This window comes from Fundulus heteroclitus, chromosome 18, assembly GCF_011125445.2.
Source record: "Fundulus heteroclitus isolate FHET01 chromosome 18, MU-UCD_Fhet_4.1, whole genome shotgun sequence".
NCBI lineage: Eukaryota > Metazoa > Chordata > Actinopteri > Cyprinodontiformes > Fundulidae > Fundulus > Fundulus heteroclitus.
In genome coordinates, this window is record NC_046378.1 from 99,899 (window position 1) to 117,904 (window position 18,006).

Genomic DNA, 18,006 nt, shown 5'->3' on the forward strand with positions numbered 1-18,006 from the left:
AGATATGGCTACGACAGACTTCCCTATCTCCTCCGCTTATAAAGCCGCAATCTAATCCTGTTTACATCAAATAAGCCTTCTCGCGAGCAGTGTCGAAGAACCAAACAGTCCAAGATCATGCCTAATCGTCAACACTCAAATCCAGCTAACTGAGTTAGCGACGTATGAAGAATGGGCCCCAGACCATGAGCATGGATTTTATCCAAGGGTTTCATAGTTTGTTAATAGATTTTAGGTGTTTATTGTCTACTAGTATGGCCTGTATGGGAATATCTGCAATCTTTCTGCTTTCGATGTCCTCGCATCGGGTTTCATATAGTGGATCGCAGCGGTAAATACTTAGAAGTAATAGTTTTTGAGGAATAGTAGATCCCATCCTCCCTGTTTTTTTGTTAATTGTAAGGTTTTATACCGTATACGGGGCCTTCGTCCTTGCCATTCAAATATTGAGATAGTTTTGTCCCATTCAGCAAAGTACTGCCTTAGGATGTTTATTGGGAGTGTTTGAAATAAATATAAATATCTTGGTTCATTAACTTTTATGGTTTCAATCCTGGCACTAGGACTGAGGAAGTCTATGTCTGTATCTAAAATCCTGGATCTAGCTTTATTAAAAATAAAAAAGAATCTATCCTGTTATAGACAGTGAGGGTTATAATAGTGAGTAATTAAATTGGAAACGTTTTCCACAAATAACGCCTATACTTTTTAGTGATGAACGGAGTTTGGTATTTACATTATAACTGCCTGGCTGATTTGAGATGTCTAATTAAGGTTGCAGATGAGGATTCCCTCGGAGTGACTAGCAATCAAGTCTATGATGGTTTTAAAAAAGGTTGTCACTTCCAGGGGCTGTGTAAACATTGAAGAGACAGCAGAGGCTTTCTGACCAGAAACCTAGCAAACCTGGGCCACATCCTGCCTGTGCTGGACTTTGTTTTAGTGTGCAGGTGCAGTGGCTAGTGTTTCATGTGTTCAGGCTGTCACAGTGAGCCTCTGCTACAGCTCAGGGAGGAAAACCACACACTCAGGGTCCCTGCAGCCGCTTCCCCGAAATAAAAGGTGCTACTGAGACTTGCAAGCTGCTACTCTGCACACAGCTTTAAAAGGCTTTTCCGGTCCCCCTCTCATCTCCAGACTGACGGACGAAGTTCTTCTGAGTAAAATAAGAAAAGACATAAATAACCCTTGCTGGCTTTAACAGCGGAAATGTTTAAGTGCTGGAAATTAATTCACTAACTTCCATCCTCAGTTCTGTTTTGAACATTAAATACCTTTTTCATATGAGATATATTACTAAACAGTTCTAGAATACTATTTTATGACCTTATTTAGTAGCTACAGAAAGCATTTGAACTGTTAACACATGCGAAACCTTTAGTTGTAATGTTGTACATTCAATGTAGCTATAGTATTGTGATGTATTTGATGTAGCTATAGTATTATTATGTATTTGATGTAGCTATAGTATTATGATGTATTTGACGTAGCTATAGTTTTATGATGTATTTTATGTAGCTATAGTATTATGATGTATTTGACGTAGCTACAGTTTTATGATGTATTTGATGTAGCTATAGTATTATGATGTATTTGATGTAGCTATAGTATTATGATGTATTTGACGTAGCTACAGTTTTATGATGTATTTGATGTAGCTATAGTATTATGATGTATTTGACGTAGCTACAGTTTTATGATGTATTTGATGTAGCTATAGTATTATGATGTATTTGACGTAGCTACAGTTTTATGATGTATTTGATGTAGCTATAGTATTATGATGTATTTGACGTAGCTACAGTTTTATGATGTATTTGATGTAGCTATAGTATTATGATGTATTTGACGTAGCTATAGTTTTATGATGTATTTGATGTAGCTATAGTATTATGATGTATTTGATGTAGCTATAGTATTATGATGTATTTGACGTAGCTACAGTTTTATGATGTATTTGATGTAGCTATAGTATTATGATGTATTTGACGTAGCTACAGTTTTATGATGTATTTGATGTAGCTATAGTATTATGATGTATTTGATGTAGCTATAGTATTATGATGTATTTGACGTAGCTATAGTTTTATGATGTATTTTATGTAGCTATAGTATTATGATGTATTTGACGTAGCTACAGTTTTATGATGTATTTGATGTAGCTATAGTATTATGATGTATTTGATGTAGCTATAGTATTATGATGTATTTGACGTAGCTACAGTTTTATGATGTATTTGATGTAGCTATAGTATTATGATGTATTTGACGTAGCTACAGTTTTATGATGTATTTGATGTAGCTATAGTATTATGATGTATTTGACGTAGCTACAGTTTTATGATGTATTTGATGTAGCTATAGTATTATGATGTATTTGACGTAGCTACAGTTTTATGATGTATTTGATGTAGCTATAGTATTATGATGTATTTGACGTAGCTATAGTTTTATGATGTATTTGATGTAGCTATAGTATTATGATGTATTTGATGTAGCTATAGTATTATGATGTATTTGACGTAGCTACAGTTTTATGATGTATTTGATGTAGCTATAGTATTATGATGTATTTGACGTAGCTACAGTTTTATGATGTATTTGATGTAGCTATAGTATTATGATGTATTTGATGTAGCTATAGTATTATGATGTATTTGATGTAACTATAGTGTTATGATGTATTTGATGTAGCTATAGTATTATGATGTATTTGATGTAGCTATAGTGTTATGATGTATTTGATGTAGCTATAGTTTTATGATGTATTTGATGTAGCTATAGTTTTATGATGTATTTGATGTAGCTATAGTATTATGATGTATTTGATGTAGCTATAGTGTTATGATGTATTTGATGTAGCTATAGTGTTATGATGTATTTGATGTAGCTATAGTATTATGATGTATTTGATGTAGCTATAGTATTATGATGTATTTGATGTAGCTATAGTATTATGATGTATTTGACGTAGCTACAGTTTTATGATGTATTTGATGTAGCTACAGTTTTATGATGTATTTGATGTAGCTATAGTATTATGATGTATTTGATGTAGCTATAGTATTATGATGTATTTGACGTAGCTACAGTTTTATGATGTATTTGATGTAGCTACAGTTTTATGATGTATTTGATGTAGCTATAGTGTTATGATGTATTTGATGTAGCTATAGTATTGTGATGTATTTGTCGTAGCTATAGTTTTATGATGTATTTGGCGTAGCTATAGTTTTATGATGTATTTGACAGAGCTATAGTTTTATGATGTATTTGATGTAGCTATAGTATTATGATGTATTTGACGTAGCTACAGTTTTATGATGTATTTGATGTAGCTACAGTTTTATGATGTATTTGATGTAGCTATAGTATTATGATGTATTTGATGTAGCTATAGTATTATGATGTATTTGTCGTAGCTATAGTTTTATGATGTATTTGGCGTAGCTATAGTTTTATGATGTATTTGATGTAGCTATAGTTTTATTATGTATTTGATGTAGCTATAGTATTATATCTATTTGATGTAACTATTGTATTATGATGTATTTGATGTAGCTATAGTATTATATCTATTTGATGTAGCTATAGTATTATATCTATTTGATGTAACTATAGTATTATGATGTATTTGATGTAGCTGTAGTATTGTGTTTATGATGTATTTGATGAAGCTATAGTATTGTGTATCTTAAGATTGTCTATGCAGTCAATCTTAAGCTACATAATACTTAACAAATAAATGTAATTTTCTAATTCCAGTTTTGAACAAAAATGGTTCCTTTGACCCTTCAAGCACATCTTGCAGGGTAGGTTTTCTCACACTCCACTTTCTGCTGCATGTTTACCTTTAGTTAAGCTAATCTTCATGTTTCAGTGTGTGGAAGCTGTTCCTGCGCTGTGGGCTGACTCCGCTGCTAAGCATCAGCGCCGTGTCACAGGGGCTGTTTGCATCTCAAACCACCTGCTGCTGCTTCTGTTCACTTCCTCTGCCTGTGTTGTGGTTCACATGCGATCTGAGCTCCTGCTGGTGACATGACGGATAGGTCAGAGGTTCCGACAAAACGCTGAGAAGATCGACGTGTCGTTGAGTTGCCCTGGACAAACAGAGAAGGATTACTGCTGCTTTGGTGTCTCGGTTTTAGGGATGAATCCTTCCACCTTATGCTGTTCTGGTCTTCACGATAACCAAAGGTGAGGCTGTTTGGTGACATAACAGCATGTTCGGTGCACGTCTTTCCTGTGTCTTCTTTCTTCTGTAGCCTAGTTTTAAACAAAAAAAAATTTCCGCCACATCTGTCTGTAAACTTTCTCCCCAACACCTTTGCAGATCAAAGTGATGTTCTTGTACTCTAACAACTCCAACCTGTACTCTTTGAGAGGATGACATCCAGCAAAGACGCTCTCGGAAATAAAATGTGTCTAGGTGAGCTTTCAGGATTTCACAATTCTGGTTGATGTCCAGCAGAGTTCATTAAAACCTTTTAAACCCGTGAGCTTTTCTTATTTCAGAGTTCTACATCGTCCTCGGAGTGCTGTTCTTCGTCCTGCTGCTGTTCATTGTGCTGGGCGCCGTGTTTCTGAGAAAGTAAGAGATTCTGGCTCAATCTGATCTAAATGTCACCTTTCTGTCGGTGTTCGTTTCAAAGTGAACAAACTCAACTGCCTTTCAAGTGGTCCTTCTAGAGAACCCATTTTGTTTGAGTGCAGTTTATGAGAGTCTTCAAGGCCAAACCTCATGCTGTTGTGTGTGCATGGCACACATTTATTTCTGCAGAATTTCATCACACTGTTAACTGGCAGCTTTTATTTCAGACCACACTGTGGGTTAAGGTGACACACTTTCTTCCCACTTTCTTTAAACGGTTATTCCTGCTAAGAGTGAAGTTCTAAAATCTTCATGCGCTGTGGTTATTTTTCTAGACCTTGGAATCTTCCTTTGCAGGCTGGTGGAGAAGGTTGCTTTGCTCTGCTAGATTTTGCTTTGAGAACTAATTTGTTTCTGTGGAAAAAAGATTTCATGCTAAATATAAATCAAACCAGGCCACTCAACCCAATATGATTGGTTTTAGTCCACCGTTTATTCTTCAACCACACTAGCTGTTTTGTGATTAGACGGCAACCAAATAAGCAATAGTTCTGAATATGAGCATCGTTTGTTTATTCTTTTAATTGAATTATTTTAAAAGCCCATTTACTGCATTATGTTGAATTTCTATGCAGCTAGGGTTTCTTCCCTGCAACTACTAACTGAAAGAAAGGCACATTTTATGTCAGAAGCAAACTTCTTCCAGTTTTTAGGTCAGGATTACCAAATAATTTCTCTGTGCTAAATGCCAGAATGAATGAGATAATTTTACAGGTATTTTTTTTCTTTTTAATTTTAGAAGTTTACATACATTGTATTATTAATTTGTAGAACTTTCTTTTAAATTGTATGACTTGGACTCAAAGGTTCTGGGTTTCCCTCCACAAGCCTCTCACTGGGGTTTGCTGGACTGTTGGCCCAATACGCCGGACCTGGGTCACCTGTCTATTTTGTTGAGTGAATCGGTCACTCCGTCACCAAAACACCCCGAAACATCACCATGTTTCACAGTTGGGATGGTCTGTAAGGCCCAGCACGCCAGCTGGGCCCCAACATAGTTATTATAACAGAAAAGAAATAACTTCATTTTCCTCAATGGGGGAAATTAAAGTGTGAATGTGGCAAAAACTAGTAGACAGAAGACACGAGAGTTATACACAAACCTAAATAATATGAATAAAAAAATTAATTTAAAAAAAGCTGTAAAGCTGAAGAGAAAGAACAGAAAGAGAAAAATATTGTGCAATTATTAGTAGATAAAAAGGGATATTCAAGTAGAAATGAATATTTAAGTTAAAATAGAAGAAAAAATCAGCTGGTTAACTGAATGATGTAAAAACATGTAAAATGCGTGACTGTACAAACAAACACTCCCTCAATCCCCGCCACCCTTCTGTATCTAGTTGAAAGTTAATCAAAAGTCACCATTTAATGACATAATTGATACGCCATGCTGCATAATATTTCTTCTTCCCTCTTCTACCTTCCTTTCCTCTTCCCTTCTCCTCCATTCTGTTTTTTTTCTTGAAGACATCCCTGTTATTGAAGGCTAGAAATGACAAAAAATGATGCATAAATTATTCTGTTTCATAATTACTTTTTATTTTCTGTACTGTGAATATGAAGTGATTAAACTGTGCCTAGCTGAATAAGCCTATCGTCTGTCTGGTTAACCTGTGGAAGAGTAACCAGCTGTACGAAGAAACATTGAAGTTAAAACTTTTTTATTGATTTGGTCATCTCTCCATGGCGGGGGTCTTCAGCCCTGGTCCTTAGGACCCCCTGTCCTGCATGTTTTAGACGTCTCTGCTCCACCAAATCTGAATCAAATGATTGCATGACCTCCTCAGCAGCCATCAAGGGCTGCAGAATCCTGTTAGACCCCCACTGATTTAAGTCCGGTGGGTGAAGGCAGGTTGAAGACCCCTGCTACAGGGTTGCCCTGTCATCTGCCCACTGACCACTGAAGATGGTCACCAGAAGCCCCACAGGCCTGAGCAGTAACCATGTTTTGAAAATGAGTTGAAGGATGGATGGATGGATGGATGGATGGATGGATGGATGGATGGATGGATGGATGGATGGATGGATGGCTTCTCTTGCCAGAGATATCTTCTGCCAGTTATGTATTTGCCTCTTTTTGGCTCTCAACACAAGCCAACTTCAAAGGAAAATATGAGTTAACCCTTTACATAAACAGTCATTTGCCCCTCTATGACCAGTAGGCTAGTTAAGGAGAACAGTTTTTTCATTGAACTGCTCTTTCCAGTCTCACACGGAGTTGTTTTCTGAAAGGTAGGCAATGTTTTTGTGCAGGTACCGCGCCTTGGTTGGGACTGTCCACAGGCTGCGGGGGAGCAAGTTTGTTCCTCATCATTTCCCTCAGTTGGAGGTCCCAGTTGTGACACCCCCAGTCCCATCCGTGGAGGATGAGGAGCACCTTCCTCCACAAACTCCTGTGCAGACCACCAGCACGACCAGATTATCTTCCAAGAGGCTTTGGAAAGGCCTGCAGCAGGTACCACATGAAAACGGTTCTTTCTAGATCTACACCTCCACACAGCTACAGACTCAGGGGGGAAAACCTTAGGGACAAAACAGAGTAAACTGAATATTTCTGTCAACACATGTTCTGTCTGCGTGCTCCAACCATTTCAGGGGTAGTGCTGTGTGATCTGGTCCTCTCTGTGTGCATGGAAAGCAGAACCCGTGCTTAAGAAGTACTGCTCTTTCTTACTCAGTGTTCGTGCATAACCTCACCAGGAGTATTTCCACCGCAGGAACCTCGGTTCACCAAGTCCGACCTAAACCTGCTGCAGCTGATCAAAGCGGGGAAGGAGGGAGTTTTCTACCAGGCCAGAATGAGCAGAGGGACGTGTAACGGCCACAGCATGTTCACCTGCAAGATCAGCAAGGAAGGTAGGTCACAAACATGTGGTCTACTTTTCCAGTCAGAGCGGTCATTCAGGGGGCTTCTTTCAGTGGGGACAGCCTGGGCCGGATTTTAGCAGGGGCTTACCGGGGCTGCAGCCCGGGGCCCCGGCATTTCGGGGGCCCCGAAGGATGTTTTCTATTTTTGTGAATGGATAGTGCCCGCCAGCCGGCACCACTGCGGCCGGCACCGGCGGGCGGGGTTTGCACACCGCTTGGCTGCGCAAACCCCGCCCGCCGGCAGTGCGCAGACCACGCCCGCCGGCCGGCACCGCAGCGGCGCTTGGCTGCGAGGGCCGATCGACGCCGCTTGCGGCTTTAACATCCTTCATATGCGGCCTATCAGTGTACCTCGAGTCGCTGTTGCACGTTCCATAACAACAATGTTTAAAAACCATGGTTAGGAGACGTCTTAGACTTGGAAAAAGCGGTAGTTTTACTGAGTAAAACCAAGGGTAACGTACAGTGAAAGAGTGGAGGAAAACGCATATTTGCCCTACCTGTACCACGTGATATGACGTCACGTTCTAAAAATAACTCGCTTGCGGAACGCCATTTGTTCTGGCAAACGTCCATCTTGAATGCTTGCTTGTTATTGCTCCACTTTTGACGCATCTTGCGCATTAGGGAGGAGGAGCGTCAAGGGAAACCTCCAGCAAAAAAATCCAGAAAAGTGGGCAAATTTTCAAATGTCATATCAGACTAAGGCTTAAATGTCTGATAACCCTTTCACTCATTACTGAAAGGGCTTGGTGTTACTGGTTAGGGCAGTGGTGTCCAAACTTTTTGACATGAGGGTTAATATTATGTTAAAACAACTTTGGGGCTGTAAAATAATTTTGAAAACAAACTTGGTCTTTTTTAAAGTTTATCTGCTAAATGAAAGTAAAAATTTGAATGAGAGTAGATACAAAACAAAGATTGTGCATGTCTGCATTATAAGACAGGCTCAAAGTTTCAAACTTTTCAGGGTTGAGTATTGTCTTCTTATTTGGTTTGCGTTTGAGGAAATGTAGGTCGTGTTTGTGGTTCGAGTTCCTACAAAGAAGTTGAATGCAAAAGTGTCATTAATAAATGGAAATCTGTATTTTGTTCTTCATATTTTTCAAGATGTTCTCTGTAAAAACCTTGGTCTAGAAGATGAAAATTGTTCATTTGCACCAACCTCTGCTTTTATTGAGAACCGGGGGCGGTAAAACATCCTTCAGAGGGCATATATATATATATATATATATATATATATATATATATATATATATATATATATATATATATATATATATATATATATATATAGACTCTAGCCCAGGGGCCCCCATCCTGACTCCAGCCCAGGGGCCCCCATCCTCCTAAATTCGGCCGCCAATAGTTCCCTCCGTTAAATAACTTTTCAGTGTCCAAAATCGGTTTCCCACATCTTTTAGATGTCACCCTGGTACAACACATCTGCATGAAATGACCTCGGGAGAACTGAAGCGCTGAGGAGGTCCTTTAGCCATTTAAGGCAGCGTTGTTGGAACGACTCATCTAAAACCTGCAGACAGCGGCTCTTAAGGGAGTTGGACACCTCTGTTTTAGGTTACGGGTATCCAACTCCATTCCACGAGCCCCTGCACCTTTTGGACGTTTCTCTGCTAAAGCAGCTGAACTAAATAATCAGTTCATTAGCAGGCATCTGTAGAGGTGGACTGCATGCTGAGGAGACAAGTTAGCCATGTGATTCAGATGCGTTAGACCAGGGTCACGTTTAAAAGTTGCAGGACCCTGGCCCTCCTGGGCTGAAGTTTAACACGACTGGTTCAGCTGACGTAGCAAAGGTTTAGGAGCTTGTACTACGCAGAAAGGGGTTTAAAAGTTAAATACAGCTACTTCTAAAATGTTGGACATATTTACATCAGGACAAATACGTTCCTGTCAAGCTTGACGATGCACTTTTTATCAAATAAAATGTTTAATATCAACAAAGTAAATTTGTTTTAGCAAGTTCGCCATTACTTTCTAGCACTGCTGCCTTGCAGCGAGAAGGTCCTGGGTTTGAATCCTGGCCTGGGTTTTTCCTGCAATTGGCATGTTCTCCCTGTGCATGCATGGGTTTTCTCCGGGTACTCCGGCTTCCTCCCACAGTCCACAAACATGACTGTTAGGTTAATTGGTCTCTCTAAATTGCCCTTAGGTGTGAGTGTGTGCGTGAATGGTTGTCCTGTGTCTCTGTGTTGCCCTGTGATGGACTGGCAGCCTGTCCAGAGAGACCCCGCCTCTTGTGCAATGACTGCTGGTGATAGGCACCAGCAGCACCCCTTCCCCGCAACCCTGCATGGATAACCTGCTATTCACAATGGATGGATGGATGGATGGATGGATGGATGGATGGATGGATGGATGGATGGATGGATGGATGGATGGATGGATGGATGGATGAATGGATGGATGGATGGAAGTAAGCAAAATTACCACTATCTTCTCCAGGAAATATACATTTTTCAACCTTGCTTTTGTGACATTTCTGGTGCTCTTTGGTGCCTCCTGCAGTTGTGGGGGACCTTCAAGCAGCTGCTTAGTTTGCTTATGCTTTAGGCCAGCTCAGGACATATTAATTTGTTATTCTGTAAATATAAACATTGAACAAAACCTTTGTGTGTGTTTACTAAAATATCATAAATGCTAATGTATATGTATATATATATATATATATATATATATATATATATATATATATACATATATATATATATATATATATATATATCTATATATATATATATATATCTATATATATATATATATCTATATATATATATATATATATATATATATATATATATATATATATATATCTATATATATGTATATATATGGTGTGTGTTTTCTTCACCGTAAGGTGTGCGACCCAAACATGTGGACATGGAGATTTGCATCATGAGGAAACTGATTCACCACAGAAACATCCTCCAGTTACTGGACTGGAACACGAGTGAACGTAAGAGCCTCCTCACATGCTACACAGCTACACATCTATCTGTCTGTCTGTCTGTCTGTCTGTCTGTCTGTCTTAAAGCTTTACATCTCCCAGCTGTGATGGTGTTTGCCTCTGTGCAGAGCCTTACATCCTGATCATGGAGTATGTCAGCTATGGCACGCTGAGGACCTTTCTCCAGACCAACAGGGTCCATCTCCTTGGAAACCCAGAGCTCCAGAGCCTCCTTACCATTGCTTCCTACCACATCGCTCTGGCAATGCAGCACCTGCGCTCCAAAATGGTAACCCTCTCACAGACTGCTTAGTATATCGCAAATAGCACTGGGACATTTTATCTAATTGATACCATGTAGGAGCGAATTGATGCTATATTAAAAATGGTTTGGATAAATACTGTTCAACACAACTTTGATTCCATGTTGTAGATTTTGGATGGATCTGGGATGAAAATTGTAATTAACATATTTTGCCATTTTGTTGATGTTTTTTGAAGCTTGTATCATTCCGAAATAACTTTCTTAACTCTACTTTGGAATAGTAACTTGCCACCTCTCTCAGGTGATAACTTTTGCCCTATTCTAATATTGTTCATATCCAAAATGTGCAAGAAAATTAGGTTGAATATTTGGTTTGCTAAGACAAACTTGCACTAACTTTCAGTGCCTTTGTTTTGGAATCACACTAAGGACCTGATCTTCAAAGATTGCAAATAAGGAGCGCTAAATTGCGTGGATAGGAAAAAAAACCTGTGAGAGCAATAAGTGGGCGTGTTGCACCTGAACTTCAAAGACTGCGTCCCCAGTGGATAAGAAGTGCAAAACAGATTTGGTCCCCTCCGTTTAAATATGTAAAATGTGTTTATTACTGGCTGTCAAAGAAATAGGAAGATCGAATCCTTCACATAATCTCTCCAGACACCCTGGAGTCACAAAACCAATTTAATGAATGGAGAATTTCTACAACTTAATTATTATTTTAAAAAAATAAATGAAGAAAACATTTTGTTTTGTCAAGAGAAGTTCTGCAAAACAGAAGAAAAACTTTTATTTAATTTAATAAGAAAATATGACAGCAGACACATCAGATTCATCTCTGTTTATTATTATTGTACCGGTTGGTGGATCAGTGACGGTGGTCGTGTGAAATGTGAGAGCTGAGCAGAGCTTCTCCAGCTCCTGTTGACTAAAAACCTCCCTCCAATCGTTGGAGGTAATAATTTAAAAAATACTAACATAAAAACATTTGTCCAGGGTTGACCCCACCTCTCCCTCATTGACCACTAGGTTACCCCACCCTCCATGTACAGTCCTGTGGATGCTGCATTAATCTCTCTCAGGCTTACGTCCTTCTCCTCACTAATACTACTCTAATGTTATTTCTGTCGCTCCAGATGTGTTCACATGCAGAGGGACTCTCTGTCATTATACCATTGCCTCCTTTCTGGCCACAAGGACCGCAGGCGTTTTTTTTTGCATGGGAGTTCACGCCTGACTTTCAAAACTACTAAATATAGATGCAAAAACTGCGCCCACTATCAGTTTCAGCTCAGACAAATCGCTTTGTGGGTGCTGCTGAGTATTTCCATTTGCATATCCCCTTCCATAAATGTGATCTGCATATTCATGAAGGCACACTCACTGTTCTGCTCATTTTATTAAAGCAAATTGCTTATCTCCTGGTTTGAAGATCAGCTTTGTACGTCTAAGCAGTTTGCGCGTGTTTTCATCCGTGCAAACCTTTTGACGATCAGGCCCTAGGAGCTTTGTCACACTGTGACGCTGAGGTCTTCTGTGCAGATCGTTCACTGTGACTTGGCCCTGAGGAACATCATGGTCAATAAGTTTCCCTGGGAAGTGAAATTAGCTGAATTTAGTCTGGCCCGAGACATGACCCGCATGGTGAGCCGCCGCAGCAGCCGCTGGAGGAACCCACGAGTAAGAAGCACACACACACACACACACACACACACACACACACACACAGGCATCTATTGTCTAGCTTTTATATCCAGCCCATTTCCACCTATGATAACGTCATGAGAACGTTGTTTTAGATCTCCTTACAACATTCACACCTTTTTTTTATTTAACCATCAGCCTGCTCTTCATCTTCTACAAAAGAACAGAATAGATTTACCACATGCTCACCATCGCATGAACACCTCATCGCAGCAGGCCATGAAAGAACTTGAGAGGACATTTGGTTTTTAAGGGGGACATTTCTGCATCCAGGTCGGATCACTTTGTGTGCATTTTGTCCAAGCAGCAGGGCCCTGTTGTTTTTCACTGAGCCTTTATAATGTTCTCACAACAATTACAAATTAACTCTTGTTAAACCTTTTGACTCCACACGTAACCCAGATGCTGTTTTGTAAGTGGAGATAAAACCTGCTTTGCGATTTAAATCATTCGAAATAATTTTAAACCCCTGCCTGGAAGTGTCTTTGCCTTTTTCCCCTAATAATCAGTGTTTTTCATTTCTGCACAAGAGCATGGGGGCATGACCAGTGATGAGGAGTTTTTTCCCCGTTTGATTCGTTGTTATTCTATGATCTAATTTATTCTCTATATAAAATAGTAACAAAAAGCTCAGCTAAAACTGCTACTGGGGAGCTGGTGAAGTGTTTTCTTTCACGACACATTTATCTAGCATGCAGTTCTCTGCTCTGACCACATCTCTTTCTGTTTCTGGAAGGGAAGATCAATATCTCCTTTGTGTGTGTTTGTTGGGGGGCCTAGTGACATTGTTTAGAACAGGAAACAGTCCTTTTGCAGACATGTGGCTTCAGCCTAAAGACAGAGCAGCGATTACAGCTGCCAGAGAGCTCGTTCAGCGGTCTAGAATTACAGAATGAACCTCTATCCTATCCTGTTGGGTCTGCAGTTTCATCCGCCCTTATGACCTACATTTGTTAACTGGATGAGTTTTGATGTAAAAAAAGGAAACAATCCTCTTTTTCCTCTGTGCATATTTCATACAGACTCGCGTGCCACTGCGCTGGTACCCGCCTGAATACTTCAAGAACAACTACTACAGCTTCAAAGGAGATGTGTGGGCGTTTGGCATTGTGCTGTGGGAGATGCAGACATTTGGTAGGTGGACCCTTCAGAGATGAAGCACATGAAGATGTGCTTAATGGGAGGCAAAACATGGCTGGTGGATGTGTGAAGCCTAATGACTGAACGATCCACTTCAGTTAGATGTCTCAGGCTTCCTGTTGCTAACTCTAAAGGTGGAAATACATTATTTCTATGCATGTTAGATTTCTATCTTTGGGAACTCAGTACGTGTGTCCATATTGTTGCAGTTGAGTAATTCAGTCAAAAGAGTTGTTTAGCTGAAACTAAATAAAATATTGTTTCACTGTGATATTTACAGTGCTGTAAAAACACAGCCATAGTGTAATCTACTGTCAATAAATGTAAATAAAATAAAATAAAATACTGTTCTGAATTATTGATGGGGCTTTTGTAAGAGTGACCAAATGATTTGAGGAACGGTGTGCAACAAGTGCTGACATCTGGTGGTCAAACTGGAGGTTGCAGCCATGTCCTGTGGCATCCAACCTTTTACACTTTAGGCTATTACCTGTTATGGAACAAGCAAGCTGCTCATCAAGATCATGATACTGAAGAAAAAAAACCCACCTTAGAATTTATTCACCATATTTCTTTTTTTATTCATTCTTTATTCTGAATTTACTTTATCTTCTATTTTACCTCCTGTGACTGACTGATTCACATGCATTGGCCTGGTTCTGGAAAATGTCATAAATGTGTTTTTCTAGCCCTGCGACAGACTGGTGACCTGTCCAGGGTGTACCCCGCCTCTCGCCCAGTGAACGCTGGAGATAGGCACCAGCAACCCCCGCGACCCCATGAGGGATTAAGCGGTTCGGAAAATGGATGGATGTGTTTTTCTATGTCTGAGTGGCATAAGCTTCAGACAATCAATCAATCAATCAATCAATCAATCAATCAATCAATCAATCAATCAATCAATCAATCAATCTTTATTGTCAACAACAATTTGCATTGTAATCGAGAAACAGAATACATTAAAATAGATTCTTTCACATGCAGGGCTTGTTCTATGGTTATAACCTAAAACATCAAAGTGATTAGATGTTAAACCGTGTTTTCTAAAGTATTACATCTGAAAGGGAAATCTTTGAATTACAGGCACATTACCATACCCAAACCTGGAGACATCAGAGGAAGTGGTGTTCCACATCTGCATGGGTCATAAGAACACAAACCCCGAAGGATGCCGACCAGAAATGTAAGTAACAGTTCACCAAATAAAAATCCATATGTAATAACTAATTATGGAAATAGTTTTTCCTTTAAATAGATATTTTTGGTTCAAAGTGATGGCCAATTAGTTAGCACAGATGTTCTTTTTCCTGTTTTTTGTGGAAAACAAATCATATAGTTTTAGATTATTGTGGAGATGGATGAGTTGCACGTTAATTTGTTGTAAATTGTTTTATTAACTTAGAAAGTACTGACTGAAACTCCAGTGTCACTGTATTTTTGCGCTGTCACAGCAGGATGAGCGCACTTCATGTTGGTACAGGTGAAGCTGAAGGGGTTGAGATAAAATCACTATCAATCTGATTATGATTGTATTAACAGAGGGATGGAGATGTTTAAAATGATTGTCGTCTCTGATGATCATGTTTAACCCCAAAGAAAAGTATGTGGCTATCATTGGTTTGTACTAAAAATGGCCAAGAACTTCAAATGTCATGCTTCTGGGCGTCCAGCAAGAACCAGGGCTGTCTTCTCTTCAACAAGAACCTTGTTTCCACCAGTGCAGAGCTTGCACTGGCATAAAGTGTGAGTGAATCTGTACTGTCAGTGAAGGGAAGGCGTTTGAACAATTTCCATAAGACAAGAGGGGCAGCGAGGAATCTACTTTTGAAAAGAAAACCTGAAGGATTGACGGAAAATCTGCAGGAAGTGCAAAGATGGGCAACGGAGGCTGGTGCAAAGCTACTTCCTTTGATGGATCATCCTTTTTGATTGATTGTGCAACAATTGGATAGATATTTGAAGGGGTGAGAACCACAATGGGTCCTGTGTGGTTCCAACAGTAATCCCTCCTGATCCAGTCCGTATAAATTGCTTATAATGCAACAGAGTGGGCGAATAAAATGTGGATTTAGAGTTAGATGTCCTCAAAATATAACTTCTTCCAACAATCCAGACATGAATTAAGGAACTGTGTGTATCCTTTACCATGGACTGCTGAAAGATCCACACCGTCACATTGACATGTGACCAGGAAGCTTCCTAGAGCTTAACCGAAAAGATGACAGAGGGTTATTAGAAGTCAGAATTTAGCCCAGAGGTCCAAATTTAGTGTAGCAGAATGAAGTGAAGATGTTATAAAAAGAAAACAGCTCTGTAAATAGTCCCATTTTGCATTAAGTTTATGTATTTGCTAATAAAAGTTTGAGGTTTGAGAAGGATTCTCAAATGCTGTATGGTATGTTCTAAATACATTTTTAATAGAATGTTGATCCCATAAATCAAAACACTTGTCACAGCTGTAACTTTTAGCCATGACTGGACATCCGGACATCTGTGTGAATGTTAACTATCAACATTTTTACACCTAAATCACTTTGTGCATTGGTATTCAAATTAATGATATATTCTCCACAATGTATTCATAGTGGACATGTGAATAAGGTAAGTCTGACTCTTACAGGCTTCACATCATGCGTGACTGCTGGCAGGAGCCTTATACCCAGAGACCCTCATTCAAGGACCTCGTATGCATGCTGGAGAACATCGTGGAGAATGATGCAGTAAGCAGACCCATCTTTTGTGAATGTGATGTTCAAGTGATGCAGATGACGGTTCCGTTTTTTTGTGTGGCACCAAACCTGCGTCATAAGGGCCCTGGGCAACATAAAATCTTCTCCCATTTTCTCTGGAAAAGTTGCCGATGCTTTCAAAGAGCAAATATAAAATTGATAATCTATGACATCTTGTTCTTTTTGCCTCGTGTGGAAACCCAAATACTTTGGCATTTCTTGTCAACTGAATGATTTGTCTTTGTTGCAGGATTACGTAGATGTGGAGAGTCCCCAGAATTTGGTGAAAGATCGAGCAGAATATCATGATTCCAAAAGTCTACGAGCGAGTGTCGCCTTGAAAGAAGAACATGAAGTTTAAATTACAGTACATTTATTAAACCTGTATTATCATTTGACTCAAGAACTATTGGCTTATTATGTACGTAAGACTCTGAAGTGCTGCAAAGTAATCAGATCAGGATCCTATCATACAATGTAGTTTGGTGGTTCTATAAGTTTCTATTTTCTTTCATTTTAAATCTTGTATTATATATGTCGTTATTTTATTAAAGCAAGCTTTTAAAGTACCTGTTTTTGCTGGACTTCTGCAGCACAAACGTGTATGTCTGTTTTTAAGGGCAGTTTTCCATTTTGTTGAACATAAAGCTAAAATGAAAAGATAGAAATGTTATTCCTGAACATTAGAATACAAACACACATACACACACACACACACACACACACACACACACTAGCCTGTGAAAAAGGCTGAAAACACCTTTCAGACAGTGCTGGAGAAAATAAAATGCGCTTTTTGCACTGCCGTTAACAAGGAGCACCTGAAGTCATAGACATTATACATAGAAGCCTCATTACGTGCTACAGCGCATCCTGCGTCGCCGCCATGTTGGATGGGTCTCTCCTAATCAAGGCCATGAGAGTAAACGCAGAGAGAGCAACTATGCCTGTATTTTGCAGCTTGCAGTTGCAATAACCGGCTATAACTGCTGAAAGTGGATCACGTGGTATAGATCACCATTTTTGGCTGAGTATGGTTCTGAAGATATTTTTACTTGGTGAGAACACTGAAGAAACTTAACCCATGGACCATAATTTAATGCTTATTATTTTTTTATCTCTATATTTCACAAACTAAGGCTGAATCATGTTAAATAATTGACCTGCTGCGGTCACCCCAGGTTCTTTTTCTGAATAATGTGGTGTTTCTATTGATGACTTCTGTAGTAATAAAAAGACTCTTGAAACCGAAACTATATTTTACCACATTTAATCTAAAAGGCAGAGGGGTGTTTACAGGTTCAGTATTGGACTCTCATACACAACAACGCGACGGGTAGATTTCCGGACGTCAGAGAGAGCCCCGTTCATTCCTCACACAGACATTAAGTAGGACCCATTGTGTCCACCTATACAGGGGCGTGCTCAGTGTTCCATTCATCACATTGGAGAGGATGCTATAATGCAGACGTGTCTTTGCTGACACGTTTACCCTAATCAGTCATTCTGTCCAATCTAAGTATGTCAGACTCTGTGCCTCCAGATTCTGTTTATCTGTAATCTCCATGGTAACCGATAGTGCAGTCCAGTCTCTGTAATCTCATAACCTTCACGTTGCCAAATGAAGTACCCTGGAATGACAGAGAACCATCACAAGCAAGAAAACTGTTGTTTTTCAAAG

General features: G+C 39.4%; 1 protein-coding gene across 1 annotated transcript; it reads left to right on the forward strand.

The window, feature by feature from the left end:
• The first annotated feature begins 4,337 nt into the window (after positions 1–4,337).
• si:ch211-167j9.5 (tyrosine kinase receptor Cad96Ca) lies at positions 4,338–17,212 on the forward strand. Its single transcript, XM_036150322.1, has 11 exons — positions 4,338–4,429; positions 4,516–4,591; positions 6,908–7,109; positions 7,372–7,510; positions 10,401–10,499; positions 10,619–10,779; positions 12,295–12,432; positions 13,479–13,590; positions 14,680–14,779; positions 16,217–16,316; positions 16,576–17,212. The coding sequence occupies exons 1-11, from the start codon at positions 4,387–4,389 to the stop codon at positions 16,684–16,686; spliced, it is 1,281 nt and encodes a 426-aa protein (XP_036006215.1). The 5' UTR covers positions 4,338–4,386; the 3' UTR covers positions 16,687–17,212.
• The last annotated feature ends 794 nt before the right edge of the window (positions 17,213–18,006 follow it).